Genomic DNA, 22,300 nt, shown 5'->3' with positions numbered 1-22,300 from the left:
GTCTGCAGGCTTATTTCAAATGCGAGGAGGGATTTGAGGGCAGGAAGGATCAGGTGGCAACCAAAGCCTGCAAAAAGCTCATCGTCGACATGATTCACGAGGCGAAGATCCAGGCCTTTGTCACCTACTATGGGTCGAAGCTTGGACAGAGGGTCAAAAAGGCCGACGCCAGAACCATGGACCTGACCCGGGAGCAGTACATTGAGGTACATGAGAACATCCAGATTGATTCGTTTTGAGAATAAGTAGGTTTAATTTGATCATCTTATATGTCAATTACCGGATGACATGCAGATGACTCCCTGGTGGTGCAGATCGTATCCCGAGGCGTGGGAGAAGATCGTGGACAACTGGTTTACGGAGGGGTATGCCTCGACGCACAACGCTGCAAGGGAACGACGTTTGGAGATGCAAGGACCTGCACACCATCAAGGCAGCCGCAACCTCGCCGGATACAGAGACGCATGGGTACACGAATTCATTTATCTATTCTGATGCTCAATTATGACTGATTTGTAATCTTCTTGATGTCTTTCTCATAGAGGGCGGCACATCAAGGCCAGGAGTGCTCGGACTTCCAGGCATGGTGCATGTCCCACAAGGGAAAGGCGATGTCCGACGTCTCCTTCAGCCTGGAGGACGGGTCCCAGGAGTACACGAACCCGAGCGTCCACACCCGCATCAGCGAGTACACGTCGGCGGCAAGGTCAGTCCATGGGCCAGACTTCGACCCGTGCATGTAGGAGATTGATACGGAGCTCGTCATGATGTTGGGAGGAGGGAAGAAGCACGGCCGCATGTGGATTGCCGATGGCACAATCGACTCGCCCGCTGTCCCCGACCTCTCCACGATCCGAGCCCGGAGCACGAGCGAGAGCCCGGCCATACGCACACGGCCGACCGTTGCACAGCAGCGGGTCGACGTCCTCGAGGTAATTTCAGTTTGACTCGTCGTATATTGACTTTTACACACCGTAATTAGCTATGCATTACTGAAACATTGGAGTGAAATGTTGTAGGCCCGGCTCAAAGAAGAAGCTCGGCAGCGTCAAGAGCTGCAGGCACAGCTGATGTCCCAGCATCAGAACTATGAGAGTAGGTTGATGGGCATCACGGAGACCTATGAGACTCAGTTGTCGAGCATCACGGCCTTTCTTCAAAGCCTTGGGCAACATACGGGTCTTGCTTTGCCACCTGAGCTGCTCGCTCCACCACCTCCACCTGCAGCCTCACCCTGGGATGGACCTACACCTGTGAGTATGAAAGTTAATTGCAGTCTCTTACATGCAAGTAATTTCTAATTAGCTAACCAAGTACATGTCTAACACATAGAATATATACTCCTTTGTGCAGCCTCAGTCGGCGCCTCAGTCGGCGGGTTCCAATAATCCACCTAATCCTCAGGATCCGTATCGGTCACCGCCCGATCAAAGGCGTATTTGGTAATGAGTTTGAACTTGTCCATGTTCATGGAATTGTGGTAATAAACTGGATGTTAGATGATGAACAACTTTTGAACTTGTGAATTTCGATGTGATATATTCAGACACTTATGTTTGTGACTTCTAAATGGTGTTTGTGATATGTAAGTGATGAATGTCATGGATTTGAAGAATGTGATGAATATCTGTGAAATTTTCTGTTTGAATGTGTGATGGAAGTGTTGGAATGTAAAAACAAGAAAAAAATAGGCAATTATAGACGCTTTGCCGAGTGTCACACTCGGCAAAGGCCTCTTTGCCGAGTGCAATGGCCACTGCACTCAGCAAAGCTGGCAAAAACTAGAGGAAAACACCAGATTTCCTAGCTTTGCCGAGTGTAATTGCAAGGACACTCGGCAAAGCTGGGCTCTTTGCCGAGTGTCAGGCCACGGCACTCGGCAAAGGGGAAGGATTTGCCGAGTGTCAGGCTAGGGCACTCGGCAAAGGGGAAGGCTTTGTCGAGTGTCAGGCCAGGGCACTCGGCAAAGGGGAAGGCTTTGTCGAGTGTCAGGCCACGGCACTCGGCAAAGAGACTTTAAAAAAATTCTTTGCCGAGAGCCGACACTCGGCAAACAATTTCGGGAAAAAATTATATAAATTCTTTGCCGAGTGCCGTCCTTGAGACACTCGGCAAAGCAATCGTCATGGTTAACGGCTACTTTTCTTTGCCGAGTGTCCGGTCGACACTCGGCAAAGGCTTTGCCGAGTGCCCGACAAATGACACTCGGCAAAGATGGCTTTGCCGACTTTTTTTTCTCCGAGTGGCCTATGCCGAGTGCAGCGCTCGGCAAAGCCTTTGCCGAGTGTTTTTAAGCCTTTGCCGAGTGCCGTAGGCACTCGGCAAAGTCCCTGTTTCCAGTTGTGGTAGTGGCGTGAGTTGTGATAGTTATACCAAAGTTATGCAGGATGAGTGACGTACTCTCCTCAGTTGTATGGTTTTTCTGGTCCAGTTTCCATTCAAAAAACTGGACTGGAACTTGCATTTTTTCTTTCTTTGTCTAATAGAAATCGCGGCAAAGCTTTTACCATCCTTTCTAAAAAATGTCAAACGTGGAGACTAAAAGTTGACTAAGGCCCTGTTTAGTTCTAGGGACTCAAAGAGATTAAAGACCATTAAGGCAGATAAATAAAGACCAAAATACCCCTACTTCTCTTGCCTAGCCGCGCCGAGGAATGGGGCACGCCGCGCCACTCCCGGCCGAGCTCCGTCTCGCCGATAGCTGTACGCGCGCCCGGGGAGGGGCGGCGCCGCGGGCCGTGGTGGGGAGGGGGCACCGAGATGTCGGAGGTGGGGAGGGGCTGCCGAGATGCCGGAGGTGGGGAAGGGGCACCGGGATGCCGGAGCTGGCCGCCGTCTCCATAGTGGCCACGAGCTCACCACCATCTCGTTGCGCGGCGGGATGGTGGAGAGCGGAGGCGGGTGACTCCATGCTGTCAGATCCAGGGAGAGAAGACGCCGTTGCCGATGCTTGGAGGAAGGGCTCACCGCACCGCCATAGCTTTCCCCATGCACGGCCGTGAGCTCCAGGGGTCGCGAGCTCCTTGTTCGTCGTCGCGCATAGCCTCGTCGCACAGTCGCTATCGGTGCTCCAGGCCGCGGCGGCGCACGCTACAGCGGGCAAACGCAGATGGTCCCGACACAATAAAAGAGGAGAGAGATAAGGGCATGGTTTGTCAACTTGGCCTAAGAGTCCCAAATAGCCATCGTTCAAGGACTACAACCCAAACGTCTTCTAGTCCCTTTAGTAGTCCATGTGTTCGAGAAAGTAGGGACTATTTGGGACTAAAATGGGCTCAGTTGTCTCTAGTCCCATCTAACCAAAGAGGCCGTAAAGTAGTTCAATCCTCTTTAGTCCTCAAGGGGTGACTAAACTTTAGTCCAGTAACAAACTGGGCATAAGTTAATTAAGTCAGAATTTTCCTCTCACTTTATTTTTGCATTTTCCTTTTTTAGGTTGTGGATTGCAATTAAAGCCCTACCTTTTCAAATGCTTTATTAATTATTAATTTCAGATTGTGCTGTAGCTTTCCTCCGATCTGAATTTTATTACGTATTTGGAGATGCTAAAAATTTCACACCACCTCTATTAATAAAATTCCTTTGACTTCTGAAATTATTTTTGTATTAGTAAGATGTGGTTTCCCTTAAAATATTATTTTTGGAGACGCTTCCAATTTCAAACCGCTTCTGTAAATAAAATGTAAAATTTTAATATGGAAAAATATGGATCATTCATTGGGCGAGATCGGACGGTGTAAAAATAGGAGGTACCTAACTGAAAGTACCTGGAGGTACCAAATTAGTCGGGGGTAATATCAACTTAGGTCGGACCAGTACCAAAATATGTAGAGCAATATCTATTTTTCATTTTTTTTCCGAATATGGGTAATCGGTCATTTTAGTACTGTCATTTAAGGTAAAAAATGGGATAGCTTCTCGATGAGTTACGTGTACTTGTATTTGAAGACATTTCTTCTTTAATTTTGAAAGGGAAAAAGAGCATATACGACGTCATCATGACATCATGGCCCAGTCCGGCGTTAGGCACGCCACGCGGCTTCGCGCCCTCCGCTCCCTGACCGCCACCTATACGCTCCCAGGATTCCTTGGTCCTGAGAACAGCCGCACGCTCGGCGTCCTAAGCCTTGCTGTCTCGTAGTCCGCCATGGCACGCTAGCCGCCGTCCGTGTCCTCCGGTGTGTTGCGCTCCTCCAGTGAGGCCACCTTCCAGGGCCGCGTGTGCCATGGCCAGGGTTACATCTACTTTTAGAAGGGCGCAACCTCAATTACTAAAATATCCTGTATAATATATTTCTCAATTAGTAACTTAGAAAAAGAAAAAGATGAAAGCACCTGGAGGTATACAATGGTACTTTTCGATCTATAATAAAATCCCTCGTCTCCTAAAATCATTTTTGTACTAGTAGAATTTGTTTTGCTTAAAATATGAGTAAGATTTTGCCCCGTAGCTAAGAGATTTGGTAGCCGTTGGCGAGCAACGCACGCTTCTTCCTGTTCTATATATATTGCACTTGTTCAATCTTGAATCGTCTTTGAATTTTGATGGAGGTATGGAGAAAAAAATCTTAAATACGATAGATGCATTCAGAACTCTTAAAGTTTTGACCCAGTCATTGATCATCGTAAAGAATGAGAAAATTTTAGAGACAGCAGGTGACAGTGAGGTGTTCAGCCGCATGGATGCATGCGCAGTGTCACATGGACGCATGTGCTACCAGCGTAGGTACCCGAGGCCCATCGATGGATGGCTGCCATAGTCCCGGCTGCCTGGTTGCTTCTCTTCAGCTACTGCAGGCCTCCAACTCGACGCCTTGCCACCACCAACCTCCAGACCAGTGCAATGAATCCACCGCACCCAGATCTGAAGCAGGTAAGGGAAGAAGCATGAGTGTGCTGACAGGAGCGCTGGGAAGCCTCGGCCCCAAGCGTCTGCAGCTGCTCCAGGACGAGTACAAGCTCCAGAAGGGCGTGGGGAAGCAGATGCAGTGGCTCCACTGTGAGCTGGAGGGCATCCACACCTTCCTCTGCAAGGTCTCTGATGGGCCATGGGACCGGCTCGACGAGCAGGTGACGGTGTGGGAACGCGAGGTCAGGGAGGCATCTTACGACATGGAGGATGTCCTCGACACTTTCCTTGCGCACGTCGATGCCGCCGAGCCTGCACTACGTCAGAATTGCACTTCACTGCCGGTTCAAAATACCCTATCACTGTCGGATTTTGAACTAGCGAAACCATACCGACAGTGATGAGGATAAGCTATCAATGTCGGTTCTTATGAACCGGTAGTGTTCTTCAACTTCACTGCCGGTTTTTTATACAGCCGGTAGAGTTCAGTTCCACCAACACTGTCGGTTCATAAGACCACCCGGTAGAGTTCATTTCCACCAACACTGTCAGTTTGTGTTTGAACCGGCAGTGTTGTCGTAAACATCACTGCCGGTTTGTGGCAAGAACCGGCAGTGATGGCTAAGCCAACGCTGCCGGTTTGTGGCTCCAGCCGGCAGTGACATCACTATCAGTTTGTTGCTAACCGGCAGTGATATTTACGACAACACTGCCGGTTTTCTACTGACCGACAGTAATGTCACGTTTGCATTTTATTATTTTATAATTTATTTTAATTTATATTTTTTTGTGGAATCAGGTTTCGCTTTATATACGCTACTTAGACGACAGGTCTATCAATATTAAACATTATAAATGTTACGGTTACAATTCAAATATTCTTATCAAGATCTCGATCCCTCAAAATAAAATAGAAATATTCTCCGACTTCACAGATTGTGCAATACTTCTCGGACTTCTTACAATAATTTGGCGAGCCGCTGTGGGCCATACTGGTCATTTAACTTCACGGATTGTGCAATGGAAAATACTCCATCTTTTTCTAATACCTCGGCTAAGATGAATTTTGTCAACTCCGATTGCAGCGCGACGATCTCTATGTCTAACAGCCTTTCATGGTTATATTTCTTGCGCTGTCGTTCAAAAAACATGATATCCAAAGAGGAATCAGTAAATCATTTTGTTGAATGATTAACAGACATAAATAAAATGTGGATTATACACACCAACTTATCGGCTTCTTCCGATTTCTCGTCGATGTAGCGAAGCGTTGCCTACATTACATAAAACCCGTATTCATTGTTTTTCGCTGGCTGTTTTAGGTACTTCCCCTCTATTTCGACAACCTTGAATGGGACCTGCGTCCCACCGATATATCTTCTTCGGACACTGAGCAACATTAAAAGGAGAAACGTTAGAAAGCGGTATGTGTGATTAAAAAATAATATATTATTAAGATCGCTTACTAATTCAACACTACCACCAGTGCATCCAGATGATGAAATGGTTTTTTCTTCGAGTCCCACACCTCGATCAGATTTTTGGCAAGATTAACACAAATGAAGACAAAATGGTGGCTGCAATCACAGAATCCTAATTATCAACTAATCTTTTCGAAAAAAGAAGCATAAAATTAAAAGCCAAGAACACATACTCGCAGTTGTAGGCTAGAAGTACGTGGATTTTGTTCTTCATCTTGAATTCGTCGAAAACTACAATCAATCTCTGTTTCAGGTCTTCCACGTCACATCCATGGAGGCCTAGGCATGTATTCTCATTGACTCGCAAGGGGTCCAAGAAGCCTATGTTATCCCATTTGTTTTTTAGATTGCAAAATTTTGCTATACACCTATATAAAATCATGGGAAGTGCTGAAAAGTTAACAATTTGTGTCCCGAGAGAGTAGTTATTTATAATATCGTGCGTGTAGGGTACTTACATAGTCCACAGCGCCAACATTTGTGTATCGAGAGAGCATTCTGGTATAGCTGGAACAAGCACTCCCACTCGACATCGAATTCTCTTCTTCAGGATAATTAAAAACATGTGGCGAACGGATAATAACCTCAAAACCAAAGTCCTCCATCTCTGTTGTTTGAGCCATGTAATATTTATGCAACTGGCGCATATATGTTGTCAAATTTTTATACTCGTGATCGGGAACCAAAAGATTGCCCCTTTCATACTTCATTGCCGGTGTTGCCGTCCCTTGTACATCATAATAGATGGCCGCGGCCTCTTCTATGGTTAATTCGGGGTTGTTTTCGACGAACTTCTGTATCTTCCTTAAATCTTCATTGAGTATTTCATCGGCTCTTGTTGTAGCGTACTAATTCTGTGTTTGCCTTTCGAATTCGGACTTCAACAAAAACGGGGGCAGTGAGGTACAGAGATTGAAGAAACTAATACAATCTTCCTTCGAGATGTGTGCTGTAAATTTTCCTTCCATCAAGTTTGTAACGCTGCCACTGAACATCCTTTTTCTTTTTTGTTGGTCCACTTTGGGAGCATTAGCGACCGAATCCGAGGACCTTTTTCTACGACTGCGAGGATGTCCTTGATCTTGTTTTGGGCTGAGGTGGAGGAGGAGGAGTATGACGATGAGAATTCTGTTTTCCCGGGGCTAATGAAGATGGAGGAGGAGGAGGAGGAGGAGGAGGAGTCTTCTCTTTTCTTGGGGCTAATGAAGATGGAGTCGGACGAGGAGGAATAGAAGGAGACCTCTGTCTTCTCGGGGGTGATGGCAAGGGATGAGGAGGGGAGTGATCTCTGTTGGGAAATGGTGAGTGATTATCGCGGGTGGGCGAAGACTCGCAGTCGTCCTCATCATCAGAGGACAATTGGTGGTCAAGCTTAATGAAGCGCTTGCGCCAGGCCACTTGAGAGCCCTTGTTATGACCAAGTTTCGGCCTGTCTTCCGCTGGGGGGTACTCAATGTGTATCTTATTATAATTCTTATCAAGTATTCTGTCAATGGTGACGCAAGCATACCCCTGTGGAATTGGGCGGCCATTAATGGTCCCGTCTCCCGTAGGCCAGGCCTGGCCGAGTGCCACCTTGTCCTTTGTCCATTCCTGATGGATGTACAACTTGACATTGATGGGTTCAGTGATGCCATCCACCGAATGAGGCACATTCGCATCTTCTTCATCGAGCGGGGTCGATCCGCAGCTGCTACGACCCCTAAACTGTGGACTAAAGGCAGTAGGAGTTGGGTTTTGTGGTACTCCTGACCCCTTGGACAGCAAAATTTGCTGGACTCATGCTTCAACAGTCGCCTCAATTCGTGCGTCCATTCTGTCTTCTATCTCTTTTAATCGCCTCAAATACTCTGCCTCATGTTTTGCTCTACCCCTCGAGTGGCTCCGGTAAGTGTTAGATTCTTGGGGGAATGCTAGTTTCCAAGGAACAACACTGGTTCCTCTAGTGCGACCAGGGTGCTCCTTGGTTCTGAGTGCTTATGTGAGCACGTCTTTCTCCCTATTAGAAGTGTGAGTCCCTTGCCTCACCTCCTCAGTTACCTAAGAGATCATCTGGATGAGTTCGCTCATGGGTTGATTTGTGGAGCTAAAGCTCCCGTCCTCGGCGTGCCGTACATTCCTCCCCATACAGTATATTACCGATCTGGGCTCCCAATCGGCGGTCTCAACCAAAACGCCTTCCTCAGCAAGGCGATCCATCTTTTGAAGTTCTGCTTCAAATTTTGGCATCTTTTTGGCGTAGCCACGTGAGCCGAGATGATGAGGATTTGTCGCTTTCTGCGAGTTCTCCTTATTCTTCGTGCTCAGTTCTAAGTACTCCTCGGATAACCTGTATTCCTTGAAATCCTACCAGAAGTCCTTCTGCTTGCTAAACTGTCCACCATCGAAATCTGGCTCTTTATTTTTGGAGGACAAAATTCTTGTACAATGTCCCCTTGAAATTCTTGAAGCACGTCCCCATGATTTCTTTTGCTTTTTTCTTGATTAACTCCTTGTCATACTCGGTTCGGAAAGTGAAATACTCTGGGATCTTCACATCCCATATGTAATCCTTCTGATTTTCGGGAACCCTCCATGGGTCATCATCTTTCCCAATCCACTTCCTGACCTAATCGGGATGAAGTCCCTAACAATTAACCCGAGGATAGTCTTGTATTTGGTCAAAGCTATAGGCGGTGAGAGTGGATCCCCGAATTCATCGAACTCAGTAATGTGCCAGTGTGCATTCCTACCAACAAGAATCTTTGACACGCCTTACTTGGATCTGGCCTTCCTGCTACCCGAACCCTCTGGCTCCTCGGCCGACGGAGGCTCCTGCTAGAGACACCAAGTAAGCTATGACCCTCTCAATTGATTAGCGTGTGTGGCTACATAGTCACATGATACCAAAGTTACCTGGCCATCTTGGTCATTTTGACCCAGATCGAGCAGGCTGGACGGGGTCCGTGGCTGCTCGTTCTCACCGTCCTGATTGACACCATCACCGTTTGTCGAATCATGCGGCTCTCTCGTCCCAGCGATATCAGTCGCTTCTTGTTGCCGATCTGTTCTTCGGCGACGGGGTAACAGGCGACGATGAGTCATGGCTGTGACACGATCATGGTTAGTTTTGGCTGTGGACAACTACTAATAGCATATGTTTATATATATATAATATGTTTAATGCAAAATTTAATAATAAGTCCACATACAACAAAGTCAAATAATAGCATATGTTCACCTAGAACAAATTCATTGTTTGATTGACTGCATACAACAAAGTCCACCTACTGTTCTACGAAACTAAGCCTACATCAACTTCCAAATAAGAAAAGCAATGACCATAGCCATAAATAAAAGCATGACATCTTTCCAAGACCAAGGAGCAATTCTTCTAATCTTTACATCTCCGGCGGGTGGCTTCTCTTCAATCTCCAGTGCCAGCGGATGGCCATGGTTTGCATTCATTTAACCATAGTAGGCCGGTTGCCCATGGTTTGCAAGGTATGCCAGATGACTATAGTAGGCCCTCAAAGCTTCAGCTTCTGTGTTGTACTTTTTGTGCAAATTATCAAGGTAGCAAATGACTTGAGCATAGCAATCTTTCCAGGTTCGATAAATCCCAGGCATGTGGCCAACATGCACTACATACCATGCTATGGTTGCCTATACATTTAAGTAAATTAGGCATGTGGTAAGTGGTAATGGTAACTCACTGAACAAGAGTTATTATTCAAGTTATATGGCCAAACTAAATCTATTTAATGTTACTCATCCTCCAAGCAATCCAGGTGACATTTCAAATGAAAATTTTGCAGGGCTGCAAAGTCTATTTTACTAAATCACATAATGCACATAAAATACTCACTTTGCAATCATTGATCATGAGAGAAAGGATAAGAAATAAGCTACTTCTCTGTTAGCTGGCTTTGCAACTGTATCCCTCAAATGCTCAGTAGTGCTTTGTACAGAAACAATGGGACATGATAGTTATATGCATGTTACATTGCCTGATTGACAAACTTAGATGGTTGTACCATGCTCCTAAGCAAGTTAGACAAGAGGATTGTGATTTTATGAATGGTTCTGTCTAGATTTTGGATTGACTGCTTTGAATATTCATTTGTGCTCTGAATGTATTTTCAGTCTTCCAGACAAACAAACGCTTTAGCAATGATCATGAATTCTATGAATTGCAAGTTTGGATTATTGAATTTCTGGTTTCACGGTTTAGGGTTTAAATAGGTTGTTTAGCAATGATCACGAGGACAAATGTAATAATTGCTTTTTGGTTTTGTGTAGCAAGTTTTAGGTTTGGGTGTTGCATTTTTAAAATTGGAGTGCACCATGCTCAATTGGCATGTAGATTCGTCTCAAGGAATATTTGTTTTTTTTAATATGTACCATTTACTATGAATTGCTAGTTTGGAGGGTCATCCCCAAACCGGTAGTGATGTGGTGTAGCAGTTAGGTGTTAAGTTAGGTTTTAAGTAGGATAACTTTTTGTTTTGTTTCGAACTCCTCCTACTAGCGCAACGGTTAAGACCCCTCAACTTAGCCCTCGAGACCCGTGTTCGAGTCCCAGGCGGCCCAAATTTTTTTTTGTTCTATTTTATAAATTATTAATTTACTTTGGAAAATAGCTCATCACTGTCGGTTTTGATTGTAAACCAACAGTGATGGGGTACATCACTGCCGGGTCATCCCCAAACCGGTAGTGATGTGGTGTAGCAGTTAGGTATTAAGTTAGGTGTTAAGTAGGATAACTTTTCGTTTTGTTTCGAACTCCTGCTACTGGCGCAACGGTTAAGACCCCTCAACTTAGCCCCCGAAACCCGTGTTCGAGTCCCAGGCGACCCAAATCTTTTTGTTCTATTTTATAAATTATTAATTTACTTCGGAAAATAGCTCATCACTGCCGGTTTTGATTGTAAACCGACAGTGATGGGGTACATCACTGCCAGGTCATCCCCCAAACCGGCAGTGATGTGGTGTAGCAGTTAGGTGTTAAGTTAGGTGTTAAGTAGGATAACTTTTTATTTTATTTCGAACTCCTCCTACTGGCGCAACGGTTAGGACCCCTCAACTTAGCCCCCGAGACCCGTGTTCGAGTCCTAGGCGGCCCAAATTTTTTTGTTCTATTTTATAATTTATTAAGCGACCTAAAGGTCAAAAGAAAAAATTAAATAACCCTTGGCACACATCCTATACTAGCGTAGCGGTTAAGTCTCTGAACTCTGCAACCCGAGACCCGAGCTCGAACCTGAGGGCTGGCACAATTTTTTTTAATTTTTTATATATCACTGCCGCTTTTCAAAATAAACCGATAGTGATAACCAGTATCACTGTCGGTTTATTCTCATCAATGCTGGTTTTTTGAAACCAACAGTGATGTTTATATATATTAAAAAAATTCTTTTATATACTGAATAAATAGAAGCATATGTATTCCTATGACGAAATGGTTTGAAATTTTTTTGGCAAGCTTGTACACCCAAATTAAGACCCCACACAGGATCTTATGTTTTTCTGATCAGTTTTTTATTTATTATATTTTTCTGTGTGCTGAATGGGACAAAAGAGGGTGAATTTCATCATGGACCCAATAGTTTTTTTTCATCCACCTCCATAAAATTCTTATCCCTAGGGCACATTAGAGCCTGTGTAAAAGTTTGGCGCCATTCCGGATCTTTTCGTGGGTAGACTCAGTTCAACCTATAATTACATCGCGCGGAAATTCAATTATACCTTAGAAAGTAGCAAATCATCTTCGGAAAATCCCAAACTAGGTGTTTCCTTCACACGTGGCATGTGCAAGCCTAAGAAAAAGTTTGAGACTAATACGACACCGAAATGCATATGAAGCACAGTGTCGGTGTTTTGGACCAGCGGGCCCTCAACCAACTAGTGAAAATGTACTGCGTGTCCCTAATCCCGGATGGTGATGCAAAGAGACACACGGTTTATACTGGTTCAGGCAATAGGTGCCCTACATCCAGTCTGAGAGATCGATCTTGTATTCCTTGCACCGAAGTGCTTGTAGTAGGGGGTTACCAGCTGGGCGAGAGAGGGAGCTAATCCCAGGTCTCTGCGTGGAGTGCGTGTGTTGCTTGAGATGTTGATCTCAAGCAACAAGGGAGTGTGCGTGTTATAGAGTGTTGCACGTTGCTTGTGCGTGTGTTTCTCGTGTGAGCGTCTATGTGTTCGCCCCAGAGCCTCTATGCGTCTCTGCCTTCACGTCTCAGCCTCCCCTAGAAATGGCCCCGGTCACTCCCTTTTATAGTTGAAGGGGGGACAGGGGCGATACATGTGTTCGCTACGTGGCATCTTGTGAGTGGAGGTGGCATGTCCGAGCCCTGTAGCTTGCCACTGTGGCGGCATGGTCGACGGAGTAGTCTTGTCCTCGATGCACTAGAGCGACGCGTCGGTCACGCCCGATCCTGTGCGACGTGGAAGCTCTTGTGGCTTGGCATAAGGTATGTTGACGACGTAGAGAGCCGAGGCCCAGTTAGTGCCGAGGCCGAACCATTATGGGGGGCTCAGCGGGCGCGAATCCCGAGGCTACCAAGACCCCGAAGCGGTTAGCCGAGGCTCGGAAGGAGCAGTTGGTCCTGTACACTGATTCTAAGGCTATAGGGCCCGGACCTGACTCTCCATGCTGCGCTGTCCTTGGAGCAGGTGGGATTAGGTACCATAGTGCCGCATGGGTGTCAGTCATGGGCACAGTGCCGAGCACAGCAGCAGGTAACCCCTGCCCCGTCCTGTCCTAGGCAGCATGGTGTCAATGCGACTCCCATCTCATCGGTCACTCTGCTGTGTTGAGCCGTCGTCCGGCTGACGTCGCGGGAGTGGTTGGTCGCGCTAGTTGGACGTGACGTTTTGTCAGGGAAATCAGTCGAGGTGGGGGCAACGGGGTTGTTGCCGAGCCAGCCTTGAGCGAGGCGGAGAATCGGCACCTCGTCCGAGGCCTTGCGTGCGGGGCCTCGAGCGAGACGGAGAATCGGTTCCCCGTCCGAGGCCTTACATGTGGGGCCTCGAGCGAGACGGAGAATCGGTTCCCTATCCGAGGCCTTACGTGTGGGGCCTCGAGCAAGACGGAGAATCGGTAGCCTCGGACAAGGCGGGGGTTTGCCGGTAGTTGTGCCTTGGCTTCGATTTTGACAGGGTCTAAGCGATTTTTTTGGTTCTTGCTTAGGGGACCCCTTTTTATGGTACCCAATAGTAGCCCCCGAGCCTCGGGGAGAGTGTGAACGCTCTCCCTGAGGTTTTGACAAGACTCGGCTCATGGCAGCTCCTGGCGGGATGGCATTTTATACTCGAGACTTCGGTGGGTGCGCGCGAGCGCACCCGCCGGGTGCAGCCCCCGAGGCCCTGGAGGAGTGGATTTGTTCCTTCAGGGGCTTTTCATGCGTTTGAGGGATTTTATCGTGTTTGCCGAGCCCACGAGTGCGAGTTTGGGTCGCTGGTCTCGGCTGGGTTATAGGAAGAGCCCCCGAGCCTCCGCACGGAGCGAGAGGGCGATCAGGAGTTCCCCTGGCTTTTTTGTGCGGCCCTCGCGCATCCTTTTCGTTCGGAAGGAGGGTTTGTTTGCCGAGCCCTCGAGTGCGAGCTTGGGTCGCTGGGTCTCGGCTGGGTTGCAGGAAGAGCCCCCGAGCCTCCGCACGGAGCGAGAGGGTGATCAGGAATTCCCCTGGCTTTTTGTGTGGCCCTCACGCATCCTTTTCGTTCGGAAGGAGGAGTGGAGTATGACAAGCTACCCTCGGTGGGCGCGAGCAGTGACACCTCCGGTGAGCTGTTATCAGGTAAGTCCAAGTGGAGGCCCATGCCCCATTCGATAGGGGTCAGCTAGCGGTCTAGAGACGCACTCCAAAAGTACCAGAGGGCTTCTCCAGTGGGTCCCAGGGCCATTCGATTGGCCCTGGGGGCTCGGTGCCTCCCTACGGTGGGATCCCATTCAGAGACTTCCCTGCCGGTCTCGGACACGACTTAGGGCATCCCAAGCATTTGCTTGCTTGGGCCTCGGTCATGTACGGGCTCGCCCATAGTCATCCCTGACTCTGTTTGTCCTAGGGCGGCTGTCGAAACCTTCGGGGGCCTAGCCTTCGAACCCCTGGACCATAATGGGCTTGGTGCCCTTTATCGTGTTTTGCCGAGCACCTGAGTGCGAGTTCGGGTTGCTTGTCTTCGACCTGGTTGCAGGAAGAGCCCCCGAGCCTCTGCACAGAGCAAGAGGGTGATCAGGAGTTTTCCCTGTCTTTTTTGTGTGACCCTCGCGCATCCTTTTTGTTCGGAAGGAGGGGTTGTTTGCCGAGCCCTCGAGTGCGAGCCTGGGTCGCTGGGTCTCGGCTTGGTTACAGGAAGAGCCCCCGAGCCTCTGCACGGAGCAAGAGGGCGATAAGGAGTTCCCCTATCTTTTTTGTGCGACCCTCGCACATCCTTTTTGTTTAGAAGGAGGGGTTGTTTGCCGAGCCCTCGAGTGTGAGCCTGGGTCGCTGGGTCTCGGCTTGGTTGTAGGAAGAGCCCCTGAGCCTCTGCACGGAGCGAGAGGGCGATCAGGAGTTCTCCTGTCTTTTTGTGCGACCCTCGCGCATCCTTTTCGTTCAGAAGGAGGGGTTGTTTGTCGAGCCCTCGAGTGCGAGCCTAGGTCGCTGGGTCTCGGCTTGGTTGCAGGAAGAGCCCCCGAGCCTCTGCATGAAGCGAGAGGGCGATCAGGAGTTCCCCTCTCTTTTTGTGTGACCCTCGCGCATCCCTTTCGTTCGGAAGGAGGGGTTGTTTGCCGAGCCCTCGAGTGCGAGCCTGGGTCGCTGGGTCTCGGCTTGATTGTAGGGAGAGCCCCCGAGCCTCTACACGGAGCGAGAGGGCGATCAGGAGTTTCCCTTGCTTTTTTGTGCGGCCCTCACGCATCCTTTTCATTCGGAAGGAGGGGTGAAATATGCCAGGCTACCCTCGATGGGCGCGAGCAGTGACACTTCCAGTGAGCTGTTATCGGGTAAGTTCGAGTGGAGGCCCGTGCCCCATTCGATAGGGGTCGGCTAGCGGTCTAGAGACGCACTCCAAAAGTACCAGAGGGCTTCTCTAGTGGGTCCCAGGGCCATTCGATTGGCCCCAGGGGCTCGGTGCCTCCCTACGGTGGGATCCCATTCAGAGACCTCGCTGCCGGTCTCAAACATGACTTAGGGCATCCCAAGCGATCGCTTGCTTGGGCCTCGGCCATGTACGGGCTCACCCATAGTTGTCCCTGACTCTGTTGTCCTGGGGCGGCCGTTGAGACCCTCGGGGGCCCAGCCTTCGAACCCCTGGACCGTAACGGGCTCGGTGCCCAGTTCCTTCGTCTGAAAGGAATCGGGTGGGGGATATTCCCCTCCCATCGGCTGAGAACGGTAGGTGCGCCCTTTGAGGTGGTTTCTCAGGGAGATGGAACGGCGCCTGCCATTGCTGTGGTCGGATGCGACGTGATGTCAGCGGATGGGACGTTACTGTGCGCACGATTAATAAGGAAAAGGTGGGCGCGTGGGCGGTTTAATCGGATCTGGATTAACTGTGCCAGATCTGAGGGAAACTTCCCCGATTTCATCGCCCATCCATTTCGTCCCCTTCCTACATAAATACATGACGAGCCACGCCCCTCTCCTCCTTACCTTGCTGCATTCGCCTTTTCTGCCTTCGAGCCGTTGCTAAGAACAGAGAGCGCTGGGGAGAAGAAGGGAGAAGGGCGAGGAAGAGAGAGAGAGAGAGCGAGCCTTACCGCCGTAGCCGCATTATCCACCGTGCAATGGCCGGCGGCGCTGTTGTCCTCTAGGTGGATCCTTGGGTTCTGTCTGACGTGTCCATGGAGACGCTGTAGTTGCTCGTCGACGATGGCCTTCTCTACACGGTTACCGACCCCAACAGACCAGAGTGGATTGCTCCGGGGGGCGAGCTGGAGCTGAGGCCACGCGACGGGTACATCGTGAGCTTCGTGGCCTTCCATGAGCATGGCTTCGGCCTGCCGGCGGACTGGTTCATGTGGGGACTCCTGCACTATTATGGCATGGAGCTTCATAACTTGAACCCCAACTCCATCGCGTAGGTGGCCATCTTCGTCGCCGTCTGCAAGGGGTACATGGGCATCGCCCCCCACTGGGAGCTGTGGCTCCACCTCTTCCGGGCGGGGCATACCACCAAGCCGACGGGCACGATGGGCATGAGGAAGGCGATGAGGGCCGGTGGCTGCACTCTCCAAGTGTGCCAAGACCGGCAGCATCTCTACATCCCGGCCCAGCTCGCGTCGTCCAACCGCCGCTGGTACAACAGCTGGTTCTACCTCCGCAACGACGACGGTGGACTTCCCCCCTACACTGGGCGGGTTGTGGAGAGCCAGCTAGAGAAGTGGAGGTATGGCATCCCGGTGGTTGAGCAGCCCAAGCTGCATCCACTCCTAGAGGGGCTGGAGAGGCTGCGTAGCCGCGGCCTTACGGCGGCTGTGGTCGTGGTGGCCTTCCACCGCCGGAGGGTGCTGCCGCTGATGGCTCGGCGGCAGCGCCTGTTCGACATGACACCGGATGAGCCGATCGAGGGCATCCGGATGTCCGCCATCGCTCTCTCCGACGAGGAGATTCTACGTCGGGTGAGAGAGATGGTGGAGGGGCGGCTGAGGAGCGGTGGTCTGACCCCATTTGCGATGCGCCCATCGCGGGGGTACCTCTCTCTAGTAAGTCACGCGCTGCTGCGGCCCTTGAGGCCTCCTCGTTCCTCACTGTTTCCTGTTCCCTTACTTGTGTTCACCGTTCCTGCAGGGGATGAGGGATGTGCGAGCCTCCCCGTCGCCCGTTCCCGAGGACGTAGAGCGGCGGGCGGTGAACAGGGCGCATGCCGAGGCACAGAAGAAGCGGAAGGACACTGAGGAGGCAAGGCGCAAGAGGAAGAACCTTGAGCGCGAAGAGCTAGAGAAGTGTCGTCGGTAGCAGAGGCACGATGGTCTCCCGGTGGAGTCGTCCCCGTCACTGTCGTTGTCGGACTCCTCGAGCGACGACGACAAGAGCAAGGCAGGGTAGGGTTTCCTGGACCATCTCCCTGACATCAGGGGTACGGTGTTTGGGGCATCGGTGAGCAGCCCGTCGCTTCCAGGGGGAGGGGGAGAGGACACCTCGGGGCCGGCGATCGCCCGCCCCGGGGCCGAGGCTGACGCGCCAGAGGCACGGGCGTTAGGGAAGCGCGCTGTCAGCCCGGTGGGCTCGACGGTGGAGGTGGAGCAGGCGGCGGTGGGGGTGACGCAACCACCCCCACAGAGGGTTGAGGGGGCGCTGGAGTCTGGTGAGGGCTAGCCGGCACCGGCGGACACGAAGGCCAAGCCACCACCACCGCAGAGGAGGTACGCAGTGCCAAAGCGGTTGTGTCCCCATTCGAGGTGAGTGTTTTTTCGGCGGAGTTGGCAGCATCTCCCATTCGTTCCTTGGTCGTATGTTGACCTTGTCGGTGTTTTACCTTTAGCCAGAAGCGTCAGGCAGAAGTGCCCGCCCTGGTGCCACGTAAGGCGCTCAAGGTGAGCACCAGCTCCACCGCCCAATGGGTGGTGGAGGCGCAAGCCGCCATACAACGTGGCGCGGCGTCGGCAAGGGCCGACCCGAAGGAGCCGGTCACCCAGGGAGAGGCTACCGAGGCGGCCACGAAGCAAGCGGAGGAGGAGGAGTTTATGCCCCATGAGGCCGAGGCCCGCGAGTCAGATGGGGCCGAGGCGCCCTCAGTCGCCGAGGCCACCGAGGGCGAGGCCGAGGCCCCTCGGACTTCTGAGGCCAAGGCAACGGAGGCCGAGGCACCCAGGACCACCGAGGCCGAGGTGGCGGAGGCTGGAGCCCTCGGGGCCACCGAGGCTGGGGTGGTGGAGGCTAGCGTGAGCGCGGCGAAGCCGGCGGCCCAGGAAGCAGAGACGGAGGCGGGGCAGGAGAGCGCCCGGGAAGTGGAGGTCCACTCGATCTCCTCCGACGATACTTCCCGGGGGAAGGAGGTGGTGGACGCCGAGGCGGCCAGCACCGTGGAGCAGCCAGCTCCGACCTCTAGTGAGCGAAGCTTGGCCCTCGTGCAGGTACAACCCGAGCCCCTTGGGTGGGATCACCCGCGTGTCTTGTGGCGGAGCCGGGATGACCCTAAAGGGGAGCCTCTATTCGCCGTCGAGGACGCGGGCGAGGGGGCGCTGGAGCTCTTTCGAGCAATACCGCCATCTAGCGGAGCGAATGCTACAGACAGCACTGTCTATCATGGCTGACGATCTGCCCAGTGTTGCCCAGGTACGCGTCTTCTTTTCTCGTGCGGTGTCATCTTTTTCTGAGTTTTCTCGCTGTGCATGACCCCTGTTCTGCCTATCCAGGAGCTCGAGGCCCGGTCCCTCAGGAAGTCGTTGTTCCTCCGACAGGAGAGGGACATCTGGGACCAGCTCCGGCAACAGAAGAACCTGCTCGCAAATGCCAATGAGCTTCTGTCGGCGCGGAGCGCGGAGGTGGAGGATCTCCGCCTTCGCTGTGCTGATATGAAGGCCAAGGCGGCCATGGCTCAGGAGCAGGCCGCCCCATTGGCGGCACGGATCAAGGAGCTAGAGGAGGAGTTGACCCGGGTGGCCGGCGAGCGGGACGCCTTCGGGTCTTGGGCCGCACAATTGGAGGTCTCTGCCAAGGCCGTCGTCGGGCAGCTAGGGGCGGAGCAGGGCGCGCACCTGCTGACAAAAGGCACCCTGGCGGAGGCCCTCAAGGTGGCCAAGGCCTCCCAGGCCGAGGCTTTAGTCTAGAAGGGAAAGGCAGGGGGTGAGTCCTGTTCCCCTTGTTTTATTTGTTTTTCCTGCATTCGACCCCTAACTCCCTGATGCGATGCAGAGCTGGAGAAGGAGGCTTCCAGGGCGGTCGAGGCTTGTCAGATCGAGATCCAGCGCTAGAAGGAAAAAGCCAAGGCCTCTCGAGTCGAGGTCCAGCGCTGGAATGAGAAAGCCGAGGGTGAGTCCCGTAGGCCTTCGCCCTTATTTGGCTTATTTTCTTTTGCACTTAACCCCATCCTGCTTGTCTTGGGTGCAGGGTTGGAGAAGGAGGTCGCCCGTGCAGCCGAGGCCTCCGTCGCAGTGCAGGCGGTGCTTGAGGCCGAGATCCTGGGGCACAACGTGCTGTAGGTTGCTGCCCGTACCGCCTACGAGGCCCTGGAGGTTGAAGAGGTCGAGTCGGGCAGCTCCCTTGGGAGCCGCTTGATCGCGTTGAGCGGCCAAGTGCGCGAGTGACTCCGGGGGGCGCTGCACATAGGCGTCAAGCGCACCCTGGCCGTCGTCTCCTCGCACTACGCTGGCGTCGATCTCGTGGCCGTCAGTGATGGCTACATCTTGGCTGAGGATGATGAGGAGGCCGATGCGGAGGTCACAAAGCTGATGAAGGCGGCTGAGGGCCCCGGCACGGCACTGGCCAAGCTGTTCGAAGAGGAGGTGGTTCCTCCCACGCCCTCCGCCGACGCTGGGGACCCTGAGCCTTGACCTGGGCTAGAAGGGCCATGCAAACAGATTAGGATTTAGATTATTGTACCGTAACACTTGTGGTCGTCGAGGCCTTTTTAAAGTACTCATGTGTATACGTTTTTTAATCGTTTTTATTGTATTTCCGAGCCTCTGCCCTCTGCCTTGTCTCTGAACATATTACTTGCAAAAAACTTCCTCGGAGCCTAAGCTGTCCCTCGGGCAAAAGGTGGTTAGGGAGTTGCCATAGCCCGGAGGCGTAGGCTGTCTCACGGCTCGGCCGACCTTTTGGCCCTAGGACAGACTTTTGGTCCTTAGGTTTTTTACAATCGATTTGTCAGAGCACGCTGGAGAGTTTGGCGTAGAAATTTATTCGAAAAACGATTAAAAAAAGGTGCCTGGGACTTAGGGGGGTTCCCCCAGGGTTCCCCCCTTCTAGCCCCCGAGGGAGGCTCAGTTCTGCAGAGGCAGAGCTAAGTCTTGTTAGAGCCCCGTGATGGGCACCTCTACAGAGGTAGAGCCGAGTCTCCCTTATAGCATTATCATAACGCCGATCCCCCATCGATGGGCTCGGGGGTTTCTCGAAAAATTAAAACAACTAAAGAACGCTTCTTTATTGTATTTCGAGAAACAATGTATAGAATGCTTGGAAATTTAAGGGTAGAAGCGACGTAGTTGTTCTATGTTCCAAGCGTTGGTGAAGATCTTGCCTTTTTTGTTGGCCAGCTTGTAGGTCCCGGGCTTTAGCACTTGGGCGACGATGTACGGCCCTTCCCATGGCGGGGTCAGCTTGTGGCGGCCCTTGTTGCTCTGCCTCAGTCTCAGCACCAGGTCGCCGACCTTCAGGTCTCGGCTCCGAATGAGCCGGGCTTGATAGCGTCGTAGGGATTGCTGGTACTTGGCCGAGTGTAGCAGCGCGATGTCTTGGGCTTCCTCCAGTTGATCGAGGGCATCCTCGCGGGCAGTGCAGTTGCTTCGCTCATTGTAGGCCTATAGCCTCGGGGAACCGTACTCCAAGTCAGTGGGGAGGATGGCCTCGGCTCCATAGACCAGGAAGAACGGTGTGAACCCCGTGGCTCGGCTCGAAGTGTTCCTTAGGCTCCAGACGATAGACGGGAGTTCGGCAAGCCATTTCTTGCCAAATTTCTTCAACCGGTCGTATATTCTTGGCTTGAGGCCTTGTAGGATCATGCCGTTGGCGGGTTCTACTTGGCCGTTTGTCCTAGGGTGTCCTATGGCCGACTAGGCCACACGGATGTGGTGGTCGTCGCAGAACGTCAGGAACTTGTGGCCGGTGAATTGTGTCCCATTGTCAGTGATGATGGTGTTTGGGACTCTGAACCTGTGGATGATATCGGTGAAGAACAGCACCGCTTGCTCGGATTTGATTCGATTGATCGGACGAGCCTTGATCCACTTGGAGAACTTATCGATCGCTACCAGCAGATGGGTGTAGCCCCCGGGGGCCTTCTGTAGGGGCCCAACAATGTCGAGCCCCCACACGGCGAATGGCCATGTAATGGGGATGGTTTGGAGGGCTTGGGCCGGGAGGTGCCTCTGCCACGCATAGTACTGGCACCCCTCACAGGAGCGTACCAACTTGGTGGCGTCAGCAACTGCCGTTGGCCAGTAGAAACCTTGGTGGAAGGCATTTCCGACGAGCATCCGAGGCGCTGCATGGTGCCCGCAAGCTCCCGCATGCAAGTCCCAAAGTAGGGCTTGACCTGCCTCGGTGGTGATGCATCGTTGGAGGACGCCAAATGGGCTTCGCCTGTACAACTTGCTGTTGCTGACGACGTAGGTTTTGGCTTATCATGCAAGCCATCGGGCTTTGGTCTTGTCTGCAGGAAGCTCTCCTCGAATGAGGCAATCAAGGAATGGGGCTCGCCAGTCCGTGCCCTGGTTGGCCTCGGGAGGCTCCGCGTTGACTTCCATGACCTCGGGCTCGGCCGAAGGGGTCTCGGTGATAGAGGGGGCCTCGGGCCCTGCGGTGGGCTCGACCGGTGGGCCCTCTTCCTCCGCCGAGGCGTAGTCGATGGAAGGCTTGTGGAGGTCTCTGGCGAAGACATTCGGGGGGACCGGGGCCCACGCCGATGCCATCTTTGCCAGTTCGTCCGTGGCCTCATTAAATTTTCGCGCGATGTGGTTGAGTTCGAGACTGTCGAACTTGTCTTCAAGGTGATGTACCAGCTTGCAGTATGCCTCCATTTTGGGGTCATGGCAGTTCGACTCCTTCATCACTTGATCGACGACGAGCTGCGAATCACCCTATACGTCGAGACATCGTACTCCAAGTTCAATGGTGATCTTCAAGCCGTTGACGAGGGCTTCATACTCGGCTGCGTTGTTGGAGGCGGCGAAGTGGAGCCGAATCATGTAGCGCATGTGCACTCCGAGGGGTGAGATGAAGAGCAGACCCGCGGCTGCCCCGGTCTTCATTAGGGACCCATCGAAGCACATGGTCCAGCATGCTGCCTGGACTTGAGTAGGTGGCAGTTGGGTGTTGGTCCACTCTGCCACAAAATCGGCCAA

General features: G+C 51.9%; 1 protein-coding gene across 1 annotated transcript; it reads left to right on the top strand.

Annotated features, from left to right (window-relative positions):
- Nucleotides 1-17,980: 17,980 nt before the first annotated feature.
- On the top strand, nt 17,981-19,066 carry LOC136480942 (uncharacterized). The gene is made up of 2 exons (XM_066478359.1): nt 17,981-18,370; nt 18,653-19,066. Exons 1-2 carry the CDS (start codon nt 17,981-17,983, stop codon nt 19,064-19,066), a joined length of 804 nt encoding a protein of 267 aa, XP_066334456.1.
- Nucleotides 19,067-22,300: the final 3,234 nt, after the last annotated feature.

This window comes from Miscanthus floridulus, chromosome 9, assembly GCF_019320115.1.
Source record: "Miscanthus floridulus cultivar M001 chromosome 9, ASM1932011v1, whole genome shotgun sequence".
NCBI classification, from domain to species: domain Eukaryota; kingdom Viridiplantae; phylum Streptophyta; class Magnoliopsida; order Poales; family Poaceae; genus Miscanthus; species Miscanthus floridulus.
The sequence above is the reverse complement of the archived record's forward strand: the minus strand, read 5'-3'. Positions and strand labels throughout refer to the sequence as shown.